At 41.7% G+C, this 21891-nt stretch overlaps 1 protein-coding gene across 7 annotated transcripts in view; it reads left to right on the plus strand.

The window, feature by feature from the left end:
- Window positions 1-21891, plus strand: part of piezo1 (piezo type mechanosensitive ion channel component 1 (Er blood group)) — a 394374-nt gene that overhangs the window by 269480 nt on the left and 103003 nt on the right. For 6 of the 7 annotated variants that reach the window (XR_010976661.1, XM_068049232.1, XM_068049233.1 and 3 more), the window contains exons 17-24: window positions 109-141; window positions 9509-9609; window positions 11308-11468; window positions 12916-13092; window positions 13668-13793; window positions 15067-15267; window positions 15942-16146; window positions 16779-16883. Coding sequence is in view for 6 of the 7 variants with exons in the window: in XM_068049232.1 (XP_067905333.1) it covers window positions 109-141; window positions 9509-9609; window positions 11308-11468; window positions 12916-13092; window positions 13668-13793; window positions 15067-15267; window positions 15942-16146; window positions 16779-16883 (1109 nt within the window). In the remaining variant the exon portion in view is untranslated. The remainder of the gene's footprint in view (window positions 1-108; window positions 142-9508; window positions 9610-11307; window positions 11469-12915; window positions 13093-13667; window positions 13794-15066; window positions 15268-15941; window positions 16147-16778; window positions 16884-21891) is intronic. The other variant, XM_068049236.1, reaches the window with a different exon arrangement.

Consider the following 21891-nt stretch of genomic DNA (forward strand, 5'->3'; position numbering starts at 1 on the left):
TTTTGCAAATGTATTCAAATTTGCTTTTTTTAGTTTCTTTTTAGGTACAGCCAGGAGACTTTATCATTGTTTCACTTAGTAATATGTTTGCTTTCTTTCCATTAACAGGCTAAAAGAAAGTTTAGCAGAGCGCTCTGAGGAGTAGGTGTTACTATCTTATTTACATATCAGTTTTGGCATGTTCTTTTTTTTGCATGAGTATTCTGTTTTAACTTATACTTAAGCTGGCAGAGAAAGTATTCGTGTATCAGTAATGCGGGTGCATAATCCTTTGCTTTTTCAGGTTGTTCTTTTCCTTTCATCTTTTTTCAGCTTTCACTGGATTACACAAATTCTGAGAGTTGATGCTCAAAACTGTGATTCTTCTCTTTCCCCTCCCAAGTTTCAACTTGGCAACTTTTCGTTGCAGTATGGCTGAGATTAGTGACACAGACAGAGGAGCCGTAGACACTAACATTTCACCACAATATGGCTGCACCACTGTCAGCCTCTACTAACATTTATCCATGATGTATTGAATTTCTATTCTATCCTAGAATCAATTCTAAAGGGTATGATAAATGGATACTTGGATAATAATCTGACTGGGCATAGTCAACATGGATTTATGAATGGGAAATCATGTTTGACGAACCTGTTGGAGTATTTTGAGGATGTTACAAACAGAATTGATAAAAGGGAGTTGGTAGACGTGGTATACTTGGATTTTCAGAAAGCTTTTGATAAAGTCCCCCACAGGAGTTTGGTTAGCAAAATTAAAGCACATGGGAGAAGAGGTAATATACTGGCATGGATTAAGGATTGGTTAACAGGCAGAAAGCAGAGAGTAGGAATAAACAGGCCATTCTCGCATTGGCAGGCTGCAACTGGTGGGGTACCACAGGGATCAGTGCTTGGGCCCCAGCTGTTCATAATATCTTCTTTTTCTTTCTTCTTTTGGGCCTCCTTATCTCGAGAGACAATGGATACGCGCCTGGAGGTGGTCAGTGGTTTGTGAAGCAGCGCCTGGAGTGGCTATAAAGGCCAATTCTGGAGTGACAGGCTCTTCCACAGGTGCTGCAGAGAAATTTGTTTGTTGGGGCTGTTGCACAGTTGGCTCTCCCCTTGCGCCTCTGTCTTTTTTCCCGCCAACTACTAAGTCTCTTCGACTCGCCACAATTTAGCCCTGTCTTTATGGCTGCCCGCCAGCTCTGGCGAATGCTGGCAACTGACTCCCACGACTTGTGATCAATGTCACACGATTTCATGTCGCGTTTGCAGACGTCTTTATAACGGAGACATGGACGGCCGGTGGGTCTGATACCAGTGGCGAGCTCGCTGTACAATGTGTCTTTGGGGATCCTGCCATCTTCCATGCGGCTCACATGGCCAAGCCATCTCAAGCGCCGCTGACTCAGTAGTGTGTATAAGCTGGGGGTGTTGGCCGCTTCAAGGACTTCTGTGTTGGAGATATAGTCCTGCCACCTGATGCCAAGTATTCTCCGAAGGCAGCGAAGATGGAATGAATTGAGACGTCGCTCTTGGCTGGCATACGTTGTCCAGGCCTCGCTGCCGTAGAGCAAGGTACTGAGGACACAGGCCTGATACACTCGGACTTTTGTGTTCCGTGTCAGTGCGCCATTTTCCCACACTCTCTTGGCCAGTCTGGACATAGCAGTGGAAGCCTTACCCATGCGCTTGTTGATTTCTGCATCTAGAGACAGGTTACTGGTGATAGTTGAGCCTAGGTAGGTGAACTCTTGAACCACTTCCAGAGCGTGGTCGCCAATATTGATGGATGGAGCATTTCTGACATCCTGCCCCATGATGTTCGTTTTCTTGAGGCTGATGGTTAGGCCAAATTCATTGCAGGCAGACGCAAACCTGTCGATGAGACTCTGCAGGCATTCTTCAGTGTGAGATGTTAAAGCAGCATCGTCAGCAAAGAGGAGTTCTCTGATGAGGACTTTCCGTACTTTGGACTTCGCTCTTAGACGGGCAAGGTTGAACAACCTGCCCCCTGATCTTGTGTGGAGGAAAATTCCTTCTTCAGAGGATTTGAACGCATGTGAAAGCAGCAGGGAGAAGAAAATCCCAAAAAGTGTGGGTGCGAGAACACAGCCCTGTTTCACACCACTCAGGATAGGAAAGGGCTCTGATGAGGAGCCACCATGTTGAATTGTGCCTTTCATATTGTCATGGAATGAGGTGATGATACTTAGTAGCTTTGGTGGACATCCGATCTTTTCTAGTAGTCTGAAGAGACCACGTCTGCTGACGAGGTCAAAGGCTTTGGTGAGATCAATGAAAGCAATGTAGAGGGGCATCTGTTGTTCACGGCATTTCTCCTGTATCTGACGAAGGGAGAACAGCATGTCAATAGTCGATCTCTCTGCACGAAAGCCACACTGTGCCTCAGGGTAGACGCGCTCGGCCAGCTTCTGGAGCCTGTTCAGAGCGACTCGAGCAAAGACTTTCCCCACTATGCTGAGCAGGGAGATTCCACGGTAGTTGTTGCAGTCACCGCGGTCACCTTTGTTTTTATAGAGGGTGATGATATTGGCATCAATATATCAATGATTTGGATGTGGGGACCAAATGTAGTATTTCCAAGTTCGCGGATGACACAAAACTAGGTGGGAATGTGTGTTGTGAGGAAGATGCAAAGTGGCTTCAAGGGGATTTGGACAGACTTAGTGAGTGGGCAAGAGTGTGGCAAATGGAATATAACGTGGAAAAATGAGAGGTTATCCACTTTGGTAGGAGAAATAGATGTGTAGAGTATTTCTTAAATGGTAAGAGATTAGAAAGTGTAGATGTACAAAGGGACCTGGGTGTCCTTGTCAATAAGTCACTGAAAGCTAACATGCAGATGGAGCAAGAAATTAGGAAGGCTAATGGTATGTTGGCCTTTTTTTTTTTTGAGATTCAGCACTGAAACAGGCCCTTTCGGCCCACCGAGTCTGTGCCGACCATCAACCACCCATTTATGCTAATCCTACACTAATCCCATATTCCTATCACATCCCCATCTGTCCCTATATTTCCCTACCACCTACCTATACTAGGGGCAATTTATAATGGCCAATTTACCTATCAACCTGCAAGTCTTTGGCATGTGGGAGGAAACCGGAGCACCCGGAGAAAACCCACGCAGACACAGGGAGAACTTGCAAACTCCACACAGGCAGTACCCAGAATTGAACCCGGGTCCCTGGAGCTGTGAGGCTGCGGTGCTAACCACTGCGCCACTGTGCCGCCCTAAAGAGGATTTGAGTACAGGTGTAGTGAAGTCTTGCTTCAATTGTATTCTTTTGGGCCTCCTTATCTCGAGAGACAATGGATACGCGCCTGGAGGTGGTCAGTGGTTTGTGAAGCAGCGCCTGGAGTGGCTATAAAGGCCAATTCTGGAGTGACAGGCTCTTCCACAGGTGCTGCAGAGAAATTTGTTTGTTGGGGCTGTTGCACAGTTGGCTCTCCCCTTGCGCCTCTGTCTTTTTTCCTGCCAACTACTAAGTCTCTTCGACTCGCCACAATTTAGCCCTGTCTTTATGGCTGCCCGCCAGCTCTGGCGAATGCTGGCAACTGACTCCCACGACTTGTGATCAATGTCACACGATTTCATGTCGCGTTTGCAGACGTCTTTATAACGGAGACATGGACGGCCGGTGGGTCTGATACCAGTGGCGAGCTCGCTGTACAATGTGTCTTTGGGGATCCTGCCATCTTCCATGCGGCTCACATGGCCAAGCCATCTCAAGCGCCGCTGACTCAGTAGTGTGTATAAGCTGGGGATGTTGGCCGCTTCAAGGACTTCTGTGTTGGAGATATAGTCCTGCCACCTGATGCCAAGTATTCTCCGAAGGCAGCGAAGATGGAATGAATTGAGACGTCGCTCTTGGCTGGCATACGTTGTCCAGGCCTCGCTGCCGTAGAGCAAGGTACTGAGGACACAGGCCTGATACACTCGGACTTTTGTGTTCCGTGTCAGTGCGCCATTTTCCCACACTCTCTTGGCCAGTCTGAACATAGCAGTGGAAGCCTTACCCATGCGCTTGTTGATTTCTGCATCTAGAGACAGGTTACTGGTGATAGTTGAGCCTAGGTAGATGAACTCTTGAACCACTTCCAGAGCGTGGTTGCCAATATTGATGGATGGAGCATTTCTGACATCCTGCCCCATGATGTTCGTTTTCTTGAGGCTGATGGTTAGGCCAAATTCATTGCAGGCAGACGCAAACCTGTCGATGAGACTCTGCAGGCATTCTTCAGTGTGAGATGTTAAAGCAGCATCGTCAGCAAAGAGGAGTTCTCTGATGAGGACTTTCCGTACTTTGGACTTCGCTCTTAGACGGGCAAGGTTGAACAACCTGCCCCCTGATCTTGTGTGGAGGAAAATTCCTTCTTCAGAGGATTTGAACGCATGTGAAAGCAGCAGGGAGAAGAAAATCCCAAAAAGTGTGGGTGCGAGAACACAGCCCTGTTTCACACCACTCAGGATAGGAAAGGGCTCTGATGAGGAGCCACCATGTTGAATTGTGCCTTTCATATTGTCATGGAATGAGGTGATGATACTTAGTAGCTTTGGTGGACATCCGATCTTTTCTAGTAGTCTGAAGAGACCACGTCTGCTGACGAGGTCAAAGGCTTTGGTGAGATCAATGAAAGCAATGTAGAGGGGCATCTGTTGTTCACGGCATTTCTCCTGTATCTGACGAAGGGAGAACAGCATGTCAATAGTCGATCTCTCTGCACGAAAGCCACACTGTGCCTCAGGGTAGGCGCGCTCGGCCAGCTTCTGGAGCCTGTTCAGAGCGACTCGAGCAAAGACTTTCCCCACTATGCTGAGCAGGGAGATTCCACGGTAGTTGTTGCAGTCACCGCGGTCACCTTTGTTTTTATAGAGGGTGATGATGTTGGCATCGCGCATGTCCTGGGGTACTGCTCCCTCGTCCCAGCACAGGCATAGCAGTTCATGTAGTGCTGAGAGTATAGCAGGCTTGGCACTCTTGATTATTTCAGGGGTAATGCTGTCCTTCCCAGGGGCTTTTCCGCTGGCTAGGGAATCAATGGCATCACTGAGTTCCGATTTGGTTGGCTGTATGTCCAGCTCATCCATGGCTGGTAGAGGCTGGGCTGCATTGAGGGCAGTCTCAGTGACAGCATTCTCCCTGGAGTACAGTTCTAGGTAGTGCTCAACCCAGCGGTCCATCTGTTTGCGTTGGTCAGTGATTATGTCCCCCGATTTAGATTTGAGGGGGGTGATCTTCTTGATGGTTGGCCCAAGAGCTCTCTTCATGCCATCATACATTCCTCTGATGTTTCCGGTGTCTGAGGCCAGCTGAATATGACTGCATCGGTGTTGCCAGTAGTCGTTTGCGCAACGCCTAGCTGTTCTTTGTGCAGTACTTCTGGCTGCTTTAAGTGCTGCGGATGTTAAATCGCTGGGGGCTTTCTTGTAGTTCAAAAGTGCAATGCGCTTAGCGGCTATGACAGGTTCCAGCTCTTCATTATGAGATTGAAACCAGTCTGCATTTCTCTTCGCACTTTTGCCGTAGGTGGTCAAAGCTGACTCATAGATGGCGTCTCTGATGTGGGCCCACTTGGTCTCAGCATCCCCTGTGGGAGTGTTTTGAAGGGCTGTTACAAGTGAATTTAGAAATTTTTGTAACAGCTGTGGGTGAGAAATTCTGCTCGTGTTGATGCGCGGGTGGCCCTTCTGCTTGGAATGATGCAACTTCTTTGGTCTGAGTCTAACCTTGCTGCACACCAGGGAGTGGTCGGTGTCGCAGTCCGCACTGTGGAAGCTGCGTGTGATTTGAACACTGTTTAAGGCGGCTCGCCTTGTGACAATGAGGTCTAGCTGGTGCCAACGACGTCGTTGGCACCAGCTAGACTTCAATTGTATAGAACCTAGGTTAGACCATGCTTGGAGTACTATGTGCAGTTTTGGTCCTCTTACCTTAGGAAGGATATTATTGCCATTGAGGGAGTGCAACGAAGGTTCACCAGGCTTGCTCCTGGGATGATGGGACTGTCCTATGAAGAGAGATAGGGGAAACTGGGCCTGTATTCTCTAGAGTTTCGAAGAATGAGAGGTGATCTCATTGAAACCTACAAAATACTTAAAGGGATAGATAGGATAGATGCAGCTGACACAATTTCAAAATATGGGGGAAACCACTTAGGACAGAGATGAGGAGAAATTTCTTTACTCAGAACATTATGAATCTTTGGAATTCTCTACCCAAGAGGGCTGTGGAAGCTCTGTCATTGAGTATGTTTAAACCAGAGATTGACAGATTTCTAAATACAAATGACATAAGGGGATATGGGGATAGTGTGGGGAAAAAGGCATTGAAGTGGATGATCAGCCATGATCATACTGAATGGCGGGGCAGGCTTGATGGGCTGAATGGCCTACTCCTGTTCCTATGTTCAGAATTGGCTGTCTGGCTTGGGTAAATTTGGATAGAAATGCAGCCATTTGGTGAAAATGTTATTGTTGCATCACAAATCCTTCCACAGAATCCTAGTTTTCAGTGGCCAATTCCAGAAGCCAATAGAAGCTGACCATTTGGTGCCTTGTGAACTAACAAAGGATTCCTGTTCTGTCTGGATAGCTTATAAATGGCAACCCTTACTAAAACAGATACTGTAATACTGGCATGCACTATAATCTCTAATATGTGTCTCTCACCAATAGATGAATTGCATAAAACTCCTTCATTGTAATATGTTTTTTGTATGTCTCTCAAAACCAACTCCGCAGCGGGATATACTATCTAAGTGTTAGTAGCTCAGGGGTGCATTGGTATTCTCTGCTATTGTAGTAATCAGATAAAATAATGACAACAACCTGCAAGATTGTCTCTTATCATTGCCCGTCTCATCAATCTCTACTGTTATAAAACTAGAGGTTGGATTTTATTTATTTTAATTTGTTGCTTCTGCTGATACAGGATACCTTTTTGTACATCATAGAACAAAGGGTTAGTTTTTTTCAGATTATTGAGTATTTTCAATGACACAGAGGCTAATAATAACACTTCGACTGCCACTGCGGCGGAGAATGATCAGTTGTGACAATGCTGACGCTTGTGGTGAGTGGTCCAGTAACATTGTTTATCCAGATGTGCACATGAAGGATGGCCTTCTAGGTGTGAGACACTGAGAGGCCTCTCTCTGGTCCTTATGAACAATATCATTGTGTCAGTCATTGCTTTTGGAAGAGTGTGAGCAGGTAGAAAATTAGAAAAACAATTTTGGGAGGAATAAACTGTTTCTGGTGCACCAGAATTTTTTTTTCTTGGTACCAATTTTCCCTTCATTCTTGATGGTACTTCTTGCTATGGAGCAGTTGCATGGGCACTGGCCGCCTTCAAGCATTTATGTTTGGCTATTCAGCTGTGGTGAACATTACTGTCAAGTCCTTTTCTATCCTCCCCCAATCAATACTGTTGAGTATTTTCATCAGAGGTTGCTGAATAGCGTTTATAAGCAAGAATCCTGTCTGATTTGGAAGAAATAGCAGAACATTTAGAAAAGTTTAATCGCAATCAAACAGTCAACATGGTTTTGTGAAAGGGAAATCGTGTTTGACAAATTTGCTAGAGTTCTTTGAGGATATAAGAAGCAGGGTTGATAAAAGGGAACCAGTAGATGTAGTGTATTTAGATTTCTAGAAGGCATTCGATAAGGTGCCACATAAAAGATTATTGCACAAGATAGGAGCTCACGGTATTGAGGGTAATGTATTAGCATGGATTGAGGATTGATTAACTCTCAGAAGACAGAGAGTCGGGATTAATGGATCTTTTTCAGGTTGGAAAGACATAACTAGTGGAGTGCCACAAGGATCAGTCCTAGGGCCTCAATTATTTACTATCTATATTAATGACTTGGAGGAGGAACAGAGTGTAATAAATCCAAATTTGCTGCTGATACAAAAATAGGTGGGAGGGCATGTTGTGATGAGGACATAAGGAATCTGCAAGGAGATATAGATAGGTTGAGTGAGTGGGCAAAAACTTTGCAGATGGAGTTTAATGTAGGAAAGCGTGAGGTCATGCACTTTGGTAGGAAGAATCAAAAGGTAGACTATTATTTAAATGGAGAGAGACTCCAAAAAAGTGCAGCACAGAGGGATCTGAGTGTTCTTGTGCATGAAACACAAAAAGTTAGCATGCAGGAGCAGCAAGTAATTAAGAAGGCAAATGGAATTTTGGCCTTTATTGCTAGGGGGTTGGAGTTTAAAAATGGGGAAGTCTTGTTACAACTGTACAGGGTGTTGGTGAGGCCACACCTGGAGTACAGTGTACAGTTTTGGTCCCCGTATTTAAGAAAGGATACACTGGCATTGAAGGCAGTTCCAAAAGGGATTCACTAGGCTGATTCCTGGGATGAAGGGGTTGACTTATTAAGAACGGCTAAACAGGTTAGGTCTTTATTCATTGGAATTAAGAAGAAAGAAGGTTGATTTTATTGAAGCGTGCAAGATTCTGAGGGGGCTTGACAGGGTAGATGTTGAGAAGTGGGGGAATCTCGAACTAGGGGGCATAGTTACAGAATAAGGGGACACTCCTTTAAAACTGAGATGTGAAGGAATTTCTTCTCTCAGAGGGTAGTGAATGTCTGGAATTCTCTACCTCAGAGCTGTGGAGGCTAGATCACTGAAAGTATTTAAAGAGGAGATAGATAGATAGATTTTTGAAATATCGGGGAGTTGAGGGCTAGGAGGAGCTGGCACAAAAGAGGAGTTGAGGTCTAGAGCAGACCAACCATGATTTTATTGAATGGTGGGACAGGCTTGAGGGACCGAATGGCCTACTCCTGCTCCTATTTCTTATGTTCTTATGATTTTTCCTCTGCCTAACCCAGATCATTGAGGCCAATTGTCACAGCCTAGCTTGAGATCAGTGAATTTGTTACAAACTAGGGAACAAATCCAGGACTTTTCTGGTTTTTATGGCACAGCTTCTCGTTGTATGAACCTATTGAGCCATTAGGAGAGCCTAGACTTTGTTCTCTCTGAGCACCAGGGCAAAAAAAAAAATCTGCTGTTTCTTCCTCAGTAACAGAAGGAAATGATTGTAAGACTCAGTGGGACAATTGCATAGAATAGTCTTAATGATTGTTATTAAATTAAATATCGTGCAATGAAGTTATGATACCTCTCCGAAGTGATGATCTGTCATTGACCGTAGGGCTGGATTTAACAATCAGTGAAGTTAGATTTGCTGCTTCCCTCTTGATATTTGCTGCATTTATTTGATATATGCTGCACTAAGATTGATGCTATTAAAAACACGAATGTTGTCTACTGTGTTGCTCTTCAATGACACTGTTAAGGTCACCTGTTCGCACATGTGGGATGGTTTTTTCAAAAAAGGACTATTTAAAGGTTGATTTTGCCTGTCTAATAAGTTTTCAGATGGAGTTAAAGAACTATTTAACTTAGCTGACTGAACAATCAGTTTTATTATATTTCTACATGATTTGCATTCTTACTGTGTTTTTGCAATAACAGAACACCTGTCACTGCAGCCCTTCCAAATGGGGCAGCTGATGACCCAGAGTGTGAGGAAAATGATCAACCTGCACCAGAGGACAGCAGATCTGAAGGAGAAAGTATGTTTTATGTATTTTCACATGGACGGTTCTCCTTTTGAATTTCTTTTCATGTTTGGTAACCTCATTCAGTCTTCTGTGATGGAATGAGCAAATAAGTGATTGAAGAAGATAGATTTGTAGGGTTATTAAAAGAGGAACGTTTAACTTTTAAGAGAAAAAAAAAGACTTTAAGTCATGTATTATGTCTTATCATGCCTCTGAGAAATTGTCTTGAGTGCTTCACATACAGCCAATTAAATGGTGAATGTAGTCACATAGGCTGACTGAGTAAAGGATCCACATAGTTAAGTAGCCCAGCAGCATATCAGTTAGGTTATGAACAGCAATGTCTCAGAAGCAGCAATGAGGTTAATAACCAGTTAATAACCAGTTAACCTGGTGCTTTCGACAGTATTAACTAAAGGACACTGGGAGAATTATCTGCTTTTGTTTAAATAATGTTGAACTCATTAATGTGTACCTGAACCATCAGAACAGACAGACAAGACCTCAGCTTAAGGACAACACTCCATCATTACTAAACTGTATTGCCCTCTTATATTGTGAGCTGATACTCCTATGGTACTTGGTACCAACTGAGGCAAGGTACAAATAGGCAACAACACAACTTCAGAATTCATCAGAGAAGCATGAATGCATTTCACAGTATTAATAACTGGTTATGTATTTTTTGCTTTTGAACGTTCAGTGTATGTTTGTTTGATTTTCTTGGGAGGAAAGGGAAAACAACACCTCCTGAGGGAATGATGGATGCTGTCCTATTTTTTTCATCCTGGTTCAGTAAATGTGAAATTTTATCTACTGGTAGCAGTGGAAAGAGACTGAGGTTACGGAGGTTACATTTTCAGTTTTTTGGGGGCATTCTTTGAGGTTTTTAATTAGTTAACTCTTAAAACTCCTATCAGCGCTGTGTGCATATTGTACAATATAACCTTGGTGGTCTTGCCAGTTTTACCAAACCGTAACTGTTCTTGTAAATCCAATCGTTCCTCATAAATTGTAAGTATTTCCAACTTTGTATTTTCTTATGTTAAAGTAAACTCAGCTCAAAAGAAATGATCCTTTCACACCAACCAACAGTTGGCTTGCATGCAGTTTGAGGCTTTTGATCTGTTTTGGTCCAGGAAGGCGATGCAGTCCAAACCACGAACCTCATTAAAAAAAGACTTGTGGCTACAAATGTTGATTCCTTTTTCCACAGGTTAAAATCATTTTTCCCCAGATTTGAGGATGAGCACCATGTACTCATTTGAATTAGTTTAAATCTGATCTGTCATGAAGTTATTCTATTTACTGCATAGATGCTAAACCTTTTTACTTAGCTATTTATATGTCCAAACTAAAATATGTATTAAATAATTTATCTTTGAATCATTATTCCCTAATGTGTGTTTTATTTTCCACCATTCTTTTTCCTCTGTGAATATGTAGGCTCATATTTGTACAATTTTACATTATTATTTTATTGTACAAATTAGTATGGATATGATTCTTTTGAAGTTAAATGTTATAGGCTGCAAGATTTAGTATTAATGACTTCTGTTCCTTTTTTAATGTGCAACATTATGAATTGAGAAGATTGTTTTTTTCAGACATTACATCATGATGAATCTGTTAAGATTGCTTGTGTTTTATTTACATTTTTCAAAACTAGAAAGCCTGCCAGTCACACTCTAATTTTTATTTTTATTGCAGTTCCTTGCAGTAAGTGGGACTTGGTGGTTGACCGTCTCCTTGTGCTTTTTTTGAAATTCTCCAAGATCCTCAGTTGCATCCAAGTTATTATTTGGAGGCTCCTTGAATTGCATGTGATGAAACTAGTGGCTCTGTTCAGTGTGTGGGTGGCAGTGAAAGAGGTATGAACCCCTGAGTAATGCTATCTACTCTAAAGATTTCATAAGGTTGTGATTTAAGTTACTAAGCAGTAAACCTTCTCTTGTATCTTGCTGTTGCAGGTAATTCCAAAATTCTCAAGTTTTATAATTATATATTAGGTGAAAGTCAAGTATTGTGCTTCAAAATACTTCAAGCATCTGATCAGTGTGGCAGCACTGAAAAATGATGATAAATATGACATACCCACTTTAAATTTGACCACATTAAACTTTGCGTCTATTCTAAGTGTTATGACCAGGTGAGGAGGGGGTCTCAGGCTCCTCCTTCGCCCTTCTCTGGCTTGACTGCAACAGGTGTATATCTCTTTTAACAGTGATTTAATAGTCATTTAGTAGTACAGAACTTGAGAATTGCTGAAAATAAAGACATGTTGTCGAAGTTTTTCATCTTGCACTCATCAGGACAATATGCAAGAATAACCAATGTAAGGGGAAACAACAACTTATACTGCATGAGAAGAGAGTGCTGATTGGTTGGCAAGTGAACTCTGATTGGTAGAGGCATTGCCATGGAGAATGCAGCAGTTTACAGTGACTGACCGTTAACTGCTAAGCTTTGTTTGAAATTTAAACCAGGCAGCTTGACTCTGATTGGCCAAGGCATTGCCCTGAGGAATGAACCAGCGAATGGCTGTCACTTATTTTGTTCAGCTGAAACAGGCACAATGTGTGTACATGTTATTTCTGTCTCCAAAGAAAAGGGCCCTGTGTATTAATATATGTAGCTTCAGGTACGCACAAATGCACCACACTGCGAGCCCTACTGGCAATCTTAAATTGGTTGTCAGCATAATTCTTAGCACACTGTGGATTATTTAGCAAATGTTGTCCAATCGCGGAAACACATCTAATGTTGCACACTGTGTTTTGAGTTTTGCAAGCACGGGCTGGTTGGGTACGGCCTGTACCTTATCCCTTCCATTGTTTGCAATGGGCATGCTGTTTGATATGATCCGCCGTACGTCCCTTCCAAAGTCATTGGGTGTCGATAGCTTTTGACAACCACATTGACAAGGTTATCTCAGATAAGTGAATCAGAGAGCACCCCCATTGTTCTGGCTAGGCTGAGTAATTTCATCTGTCTCCAGCCTATTCCTTTGGGTTTTTCATATGCAAATTAGGTGTGGCCACCTTGACTGCTAGCTGTTCTGTTTTAAAAGTTATTTGTAACAATGTCCAGTAAAAGTCTCAGGCACCGTTCCACACAATGAAATTAATATTTCCATTGGGCATGTGGGGTTTTTGTTACATAAGCAAAGGGTTTTGAAGTATCTTCGCTGTTGTGCCACTGATAAATAGACATGTTAGTTCAACAGCTTATTAACATTTGTTTCTTCAGCAAGCATACAGTTCCATAATCTCAGAAAAAAATCTGTATTTCCCTTATTTTTCTGAATTTGTTTTCCAGCCATCCGTCATGAACTTTCTCTTTATTGTCCTCTGGGCATTTGCTTTGCCGTACACTAAGTTCCGTCCAATGGCTTCCTGCATTTCTACTTTGTGGGCTTGCATCATCATTGTCTGTAAAATGCTGTATCAACTGAAAATTGTAAATCCAGCAGAGTATTCCAGCAACTGCACAACGGTAGGAAATACCTTTTTATACATTTGATCTGTATTGATGGTAACACTCATCTGAGTCACAGTCAGCAATGCATAAGCTATAGTTTGCATCTTTGTAAGTACACATAAGAAACTGGAACAGCTATGTTAGTCTATAACTACATTCTCAACTAAAGAATTTAAGCTAGCATAGTTGACTGAAAGTGAGCTGACCATTGACTTGAATGAGGCTGGTTGAAAATGTATTTGTGGCACATTTTAGATCAAGCAGGATGTTGCTTGAAATGAAATAATGGCTTCATAGTTTTGCATCTTCCAATTACAGGCATAGATACTGTCTGGATGGAGTTATCTGACACTGGCCCTCTGCCTTGCTGCATTTCTTCACATCTCCAAAGGCCTCCTCAAAATCTACCTCTTCGTCCATGCTTTTAGCAGCTTCACTAATTCCCCCTCTCCTTGCTTGCTTCTCCTAAAGGTTGTTGAGATGTTTTGTTACATGAAAGTTGTTATAAAACTACAAGTTCAAAATGTGTTTTATGTTTATTTTGTACATGGTACTTATAGATTGATATGTTTAAATATTTTTCTTTGCAGCACTCTCCAAATGAGACTAATCTCAAACCAGATGAGATGATGCGTTCTACACTGTACAGAGAACCCGTGGATCCAGCCAATTGGTTTGGATTCAGAAAAGAAGTTCTTATTCTTGCATACATCCAAGTGAGTCATCAAAGATTTGAACCATTTAGGGCTGAATGCCACCACAGTTTTTTTTATACTGATCGTGTCCATATTAAACCCATGTAACATATACAGGGTAACTAACTTTTGACAATAGTACATTGGTTGCCCATTGTAAAGCCTGCTGGAATTTCATTTCTATTATCTTGAATTAATTCTCGGTATGTGGACATTCCGGGCAAGGCCTGCATTTGTTGTCCTTTCCTAATTGCCCTGAGAAGGTGATAGTGGGTCGTCTTAAGCTGCGACAGCCTGTATGCTGAAGGTGATCCCACAATCCTGATGATCCAGAATTTTGACCCAGCGATGTTGAAGGAACAGCGAAATATATCCAAATCACGATGGTGTGTGGCTCGGTGGGGAACTTTGAGTTGATAGTGTTTCCAAGCACCTGCAACTCTTGTCCTTCTCTGTGGTGGAGATCAGGTTTGCAGCTGAAAAAGCCTTGGCAAGTTGCTGTAGTGCATCCTGTAGGTAATGCACACCTCAGGTACAGTGCAGTGGTGGTGGAAAGGGTTGATGTATAGGTTAGTGGATGAGGTGTTGCTTTGACCTGGGTGGTGTCGGTCTTCTTGAATTTTGCTGCACCTACTCCCATTCAGGTAAGTGGAGTGTATTCTAACTTGTATCTTGTAAATCGGGAGGCTTTGAACAAGCAGGAGCTAGGCCACTCACTGCAGAATAGCCAGCCTCTGACCTGCTCCAGTAGCCATAGAATTTATGTGGCTAGTTCAGTTGGGTTTCTGGTCAATGGTGACCCTTAAGATGGTGATGTTGGTGGCCTTGGTGATGGTAATTTAATTGAGTACCAAGCAGAGATGGTTAGGCTCTCTGTTGTGTAGATGTTCATTGCTTGGCATTTGTGTGGCAGAAATGTTACTTACTACTTATCAGCCGAAGCCTGGATGTTGTCCAGGTCTTGATGCACGCGGGCATGAACTGCTTCATTTTCTGAGGTGTTGCAAATGGAGCTGAACACTACCCAATCATTGGTGAACAGCCACATTTCAGACCTAATGGAGGGTAGGTGATTGATGAAACAGCTGAAAATTCTTGGGGCTAGGATGCACCAGAGTCAACAGCAAGCTGCGTGGTAGCTTTGTAATGATGTGACTAGCAGTTTTGTAAATGGAGAAAACAAAGTAGCCTTTGAACATTCAAGATTTTTATCATTGTGATTTCCTTACCGCTCAGAGGCACACTGAGCTTCTTAAAGTAACTCATACACCTTTAATCTATCCATTTAATCCAGGATCATCTTCTTCTGCTAATATTACTGGTATTTGAGGTAACTGTGTACCGACATCAAGAACATTTCCGCAAGTATAACCAACAGTCTCCACCTAGCACTGGTACCATCTTTCAAGAAATCACTCGGCAGCACCTGGATGAAGGTGTCATCAGTTGTGCAAAATATTTCGTCAATTTCTGCTTTTACAAGTTTGGATTAGAGGTAGGTGAAATGCTACAGATCGAGTCAACAAATAAATAGTGTGCTGTTCACCTATTGTAGGCAGATAAATACATTTCTGCTCCTTTGGTCTACAGTTGCATAAATAACTGCACATATAAGGTGAGATAAATAAAAGGGGGTTGTGCAATTACGACCATGACATAAATACAGCACTAGGTTTTTGCTTAAGGAAAGACTTTTTAATGTTATTCATTTCAGTTTTCTTCAATAAAAATTGCCCTCCAGTATTAAGTAATTCACTATTTGATATTTTACTTAGACTGTCACTTTTGATGAGCACCATGCTCAGCACTGTATTACACCACAACATGACAAAATGTAAACCTCTAAATCTAAAGGGAGGGTTCAGTCTTACCAGAGGCAATATTAGTGTTAGATGTCAACGGTCTAATAGGCTTATGAATGTTGCAGAAAGTGAACTCATCAAAATCTGCAAATATATGCAAATTGAGATATATGTAAATTAATGGAAACATGGATTTAAACATCGTATGGGGCCTCTCGATCTCCATTACATGTACCTAATCTTGCCCACAAAGACAAAAAAGCTTGTGTACTCTTGCCCTGGATATCTTTTCATTGCAGAATATCGGTTTGTTGTGCTCTCCCTCCTTGGTCTCAGTTGTTTTATTATCTGTGTCCCTTTTTTGTAGGTTTGCCTCCTAATGACAGTCAACGTGATTGGTCAGCGGATGAACTTTCTTGTGATAATTCATAGCTGCTGGTTGGTTATTATTGTGACGAGACGTAAAAGACAGGCAATTGCTAAACTCTGGCCTAAGTATTGCCTCTTCCAGTCCCTTTTCTTGTTGTACCAGTACCTGCTCTGTGTGGGAATTCCACCAGCTCTGTGTTTAGGTATTGAGCACTTCTTCGCCATAAGGCACTTTAAATGGGTGTTGTCTCAGAATTAATTTTAGATTTGTGTGCTTTTTTAGTGCAGAGGGGAAAAATGGTCTTACACTGTGTTGCTTGTTGTTTGTGCTATATAAGCAAGAGGCTGATGCGTGTTCTTAGCCTTCCCTGATTATCCCTGGTTTGGGTAAAGATACAAGAGACAAGACAAAGATTTGGAAGACCCAAGGATCCCTAGTGAGGCCCAGGAGAGCAGTCCTGCTCCTCCTAGCCTGCAAAGATTACACATAAAAGTATTTTTAAAAAACTTAACCCTGACCTCTTGAGACCACCCTATGGTAGTGATGTCTGAATTGGTCCTGTGTGGTCCTCCTGAACCTGTGAGTAAAAATAATATCTTGACACCAGTAATGTATAGTAAGCCCCTGCCTGCCAGGGATGGATGGGCTCTCTTGCCTGTTCTGAAACAAATTTCAATGGTGAGGGCTGGGATCACATCGGGACCGTGTCTAGTGGCAATGGTACTAAAATTAAAGCCAATGACTTTGAGAATCTTAAGTTATACACTTGGCAGATCTTGGGAGTTAAATTACTCTTATTGAAATAAACAGAATTTTTACTTTGCTCCTCCACAGATTACCCATGGAGATGGGCATCACCCATCACCATTCACTCCAACCTAATTAAATGGCTCTATCTGCCTGACTTTATGACGCTACCCAATTCCACACATCTTTTCTGTAAGTATCTGCCAATGTTTAATTCTAAAATTTTCAATCGCAGGAATTAATTCTGTTCTCCCCAGCACCCTCCCCCACCCCACCCCAAGTGCTAAAAAATGTTTTAATATAAGGTATAGCTCTATTTTCAATTGTTGATTAACATAAGGGCAAGCTATCTAGCAGTCAGAACCTCAGTTCTGAAGAAAGCCTAGAGGTAGAAAAATGAACATATCCGTTCTCTCTCCGATGTACTTCCAGCATTAATCCCTTGTAGGCTGATTATATCTTCATATTGCTTTCAAGTTATGTGACATCAGTATCCTGCTGTGTTTTACAGCTTCTACATATTAAATTTGTAAATAATCTGACTCTCCAGTAGTCAATTCATAGAATGATACAGCAAAGGAGGCCATTCAGCCCATTGTGCCTGTGCCAGCTTTTTGAAAGAGATATCTAATTAGTTCCATTCCCTTGTTCTTTCCACATAGTCCTTCAATTCTTCCCTTTTAAAAATATATATCTTGTCCACTATCACAAGTTGAAAGTATCTGTTTCCACCACCCTTTCAGGCAGTGCATTCCGGATCATCATAATTTGCTGTGTAAAATAATTTCTCCTCATCTCCACTCTGGTTATTTTGCCAATTATATTAAAGTCTGGCCCTTCTTGTGGAAACAGAGCAAATGTAAAGAAACTATGAAAACCCCCTGATAATTTTCTGTACTGTTAAATCTGAACACCTTTATTCAATCTAAATTCTTTAATCCTGGGCACACAACATAGATCTTGGTTCACAGCATACTCAGTCTGCTTATGGTTGTGCACAAGAAAAAAGTTGAGTGAAAGCCCAAATGGTAATAATTGGCTGCAGGTAGAAATGAAATGCAATATTTTCTCAGTATCAATTCATTATGCCATATCTTCATCTTCTAGATCTTCTCTTGATACTAAACTTTAGATCTTTGAGCAATTCAGTACTCCCTTGGGTCTTGTACAATATTTTTAGATTTGATAGAATCCAGATCTCCCTCTTAAAAGCAGCTAGATGGTTCAGAAGCTGAAATGTTTGAGAGTATATAAACAACTTACCATTTACACCATAAATTCAAAGTTAAGATGTTTAAGGAGCTCAGTGAATAATTAGATTGGCCAACAAGCCTTTTTAATATTTTGGGTTGTGGGGGAACTCCATTTTAAATGTATTTTTCTCAGCTCCTTGGGTTTCCCCTGATTCCTGCACTCTGTCCCACATACCTTTGCCCAAGTGAGGAGGCAGGTGATTGATTTCCAACCCTCTACAAGTACTGTTCCTGAGCCAGCTGCTAGAATTTGTGTGTGACCATGGTGGTTTAGCAGCCAACATTTTTATATTTATCTCTTCCTTTTCTTTAACGTATGACTGTTTAATTGTTTATATTCCCGGAGCATTCTCGCTCGCTAAACCATATAGTTGCTGTTAATGAGCAAGGTCTGGGATCTGTCAGATGTGAAAATGTTGAGCCGATGAGACATTTGTAGAATTGGTGTTCCCTTGCAGCTGTGTGTGTTCACTGGGCAAACATTTCCCAGAGACTAAAACAAACCTTCAGTTCTTAAAAGTATAAATGAGGAAACTTTTCTTCACATTTTGCAAAGGTTTCTTTTCCCTGTTTTGAAATTAAGTATCTGTCCAATGATATGTAGTTAACCAAAAATGAGCTGGAGTTTTGGGATCGTAAGGCAACAGCCTCTCAGATTTCAGAAATGACCTCATGTATGCAATAACGTACTCAGACATTATTATGCACTTAGACACTGCTGAAACGGGTGACAATAGTTTAACTTGTAATACAAACATTTTAGTCAATGTTAATAAACGCTTGCACTGTAATTTGTTCTTAAATGGAAAATATTTTCACGGTTTTTTGAATCCATTACTACTTGTGTTTGTGCCATCAAAAACAGCAGTCCATTAATATTGTTTGCTGACTATATTCAGTTGAAGACTTTGTGATCAGTAATAAAAACTAAAATGGCGGAGGGTGCAGCATGTTGATGCACAGAATAGAAAAACAAAGTTTCCAGCCTATGAGTCTTTGCCCCCCATTTTAACATGACAAGAATGGGGCAGCGAGCAATTAACTCCACTTATCATCCCATTCCTATCGTGAATTCCTCAAATCATGAACTTCACATGCCATTGGCTCAGATCATATTCAAATTGGAGACCCATGATCTAATTGGGACTCTGATGAAAGTCCTTCTGACTTAACAGTCTTTATTATCCCCTTCACCATTCTGCATAAACGTACAGTCAAACCATTCAGCCAATCAATATCTCAGTGACATTCTGGCAATGCAGACGAACTAGCTGCATTGACAAGTGGCCTTATATCATGCTCCCAAATGTAAAAAACGTGATGGATTTATTTACCAACAGAAGATTGAAGCAAGTGCTCAAATCATCATGCTTTACTAACGGTCTATTCATGCTCCTATCCTTCCGAGGTGCCTTGCCAGTGGTTTCAGCAGAGCTGGTGCTGTTGCTAATGTGAGAACCCTTGGGATGGCTGTGGCCAGCTGCTCCTTGAGCTGCGAGGGTCTGGCTGCAGACTGCTGCACTTCAGCTTCTGTCGGTCCACTCTGGCCTAGCTGGCTTTCTGGCACCATGCTTGATATTGCTTAAGGTGATGGCAAGGGAACAAACATGACACCATGTGCTACTTCTGCTATGCCACTACTGCTTCCATCAAGCTCATCATTTCCATGATATGCAGAGTGCGGAATCTGCATGCTTCCTTGAAAGCTACTATCCACTTGTTCCACCAATCTGTCCAAACCAAATATTCACCTGTCTATGCATGACAGCTGCCTGAGTTTCCACTAAAGCTACAAAATGTATGAACATGGACTGCTATTGAGAGCCAGCTTCAGTATCCTAGGAGGTGGCTACATTCTGCAAGGTAAACTATAGAACACTGATGTGCAAGGGATGGAAGCAAATTCCCATTACAAATCGTTGGTTTACATAGCTGATGACTGCAAATCACTAATCTAAATGTCCTTATATTGCATGTAATTACCTCTATAAACCACCAAGATATATATTATCAATGGGTAAAGTGAAGTTATAATATTGGTTGACATGGGTGAAGATGACTTCATCGCATAATGCTATTTCCCTTCACTTTCTCATGCTTCTTTGTCTTTCCTTATTCAAGGTTACCAGATCAATTTCATTTCAGTTTCACACAGTACCATACTGCACCATGTATGGTTTCTTAAAGAATCTAGGATATGATAAGCATGCATGTGTTTATCTTGTCCAGGGAGCCCTGCTTTAGCAGTCTAGTAGAGCAGGCAAATGCAAGAAATTTTATGTTCAAACTTTGCTGTTATTTAAAATACATTTTAACCCTTTCCTGTCCATGTCTCCCAACATTTCTTGGAAATATGTAGGTCTCCCCTTGAGGCTAACTACTTTCATGAAACGCTGTCATGTTATTCAGTATATAAATGATTGATTCAATATTTATTAAGATCTGATCTCACAGTAGAATCATTGAATAGTACAGCACAGGCCATTTGGCCCATGAGTCTGCATCAGCTCTTTCGAAGATCAATCCAAGTCATCTTACCAACCTGCTCTTTCCCTATATCTCTGCAATTGTTTCTCCTTCATGTATGCATCCAATCCCCTTTTGAAGGTTTCTATTGAATCTGTATCTATTGTCATATCAGGCAGTGCCTTCCAAATCCTAACCACCAGCTGCATAAAAAAGTTTTTCCTCATGTTGCCTGTGGTTCTTTTGCAACCTTAAATCTGTGCTGTTTAGTTATTGACCCTTCAGCTATTGGAAACTTCTTTATTTACTCCATCTAAACCCTTCATGATTTTAAACACCATTATCAAATCTCCTTTTTAGTCTCCTCTGCTTTAAGGAGAACTACCCCAGCTTCTCTAGTCTACCCACATAACTATAATTCCTCATCCCTGAAACCATTTTAATAAACTTCTTCTGTATCCTTGGAAAAGTCTTTACATCCTTCCTAAAGTGTGGTGCCCAGAACTGGATACAATACTCCAGCTGGGGCTGAACTAGTGGTTTATATAGGTTTAGCATAAATGCTTAGCTTTTGTACTCTATGCCTCTATTTATAAATCCTAGGATCCCATATGCTTTATTAACTGCTTTGTTAACCTGTCCTACCACCTTCCATGATTTGTGCGCAAATGCCCCCAGGTTTTTCTCTTGTAGCACCCCCTTTAAAATTGTACCGTTTAGCTTGTATTGTCCTTCCTTATTCTTTCTAGGAAAATGTATCGCTTCACACTTCTTTGTGTTGATTTTCATATGCCAGGTGTCTGCCCATTCCACCATATCCTCTTGAAGTCTATGACTATTTTCCTCAATACATACCAAAGTTTAGCGTCACCTGCAAATTTCAAAACTGTACCCTGTACCCCCAAGTCCAAATCATGACTATATATCAAAAACAGCAGTATTCATAGTATCCGCTGTCTACCTCCCTCCAGCTCAAGAAACAACCATTCGCCACAACTCCATTTTCTATCCATTAAGCAATCTTGTCCCCATGCTGCTTCTGCCCATTAATCCCATGGCTTCAATTTTGCTAAACTGGTACTTTATCAAACACCTATTGAAAGCCCAAATACACAATATCAACTATTCTGCCCTCATCCACCCTCTCTGTTATTATAACTCAGATAGCCAGGCAGTAAAGAATATAACTGGAGCTTAGTCTTTATAAGCTTTTATTTACAGAGATGCACATTACATATCTTATACCTCTAATCCACCAAACACAGTTTCAGTCTGCTCATATATATGTGTGTGTATGTATATATAAAATATTTATTTTTATTTTATTTAGAGATACAGCACTGAAACAGGCCCTTCGGCCCACCGAGTCTGTGCTGACCAACAACCACCCACTTATACTAATCCTACATTAATCCCATATTCCCTACCACATCCCCACATTCTCCTACCACCTACCTACACTAGGGGCAATTTACAATAGC

This window comes from Heterodontus francisci, chromosome 17, assembly GCF_036365525.1.
Source record: "Heterodontus francisci isolate sHetFra1 chromosome 17, sHetFra1.hap1, whole genome shotgun sequence".
Classification (NCBI taxonomy): Eukaryota; Metazoa; Chordata; class Chondrichthyes; order Heterodontiformes; family Heterodontidae; genus Heterodontus; species Heterodontus francisci.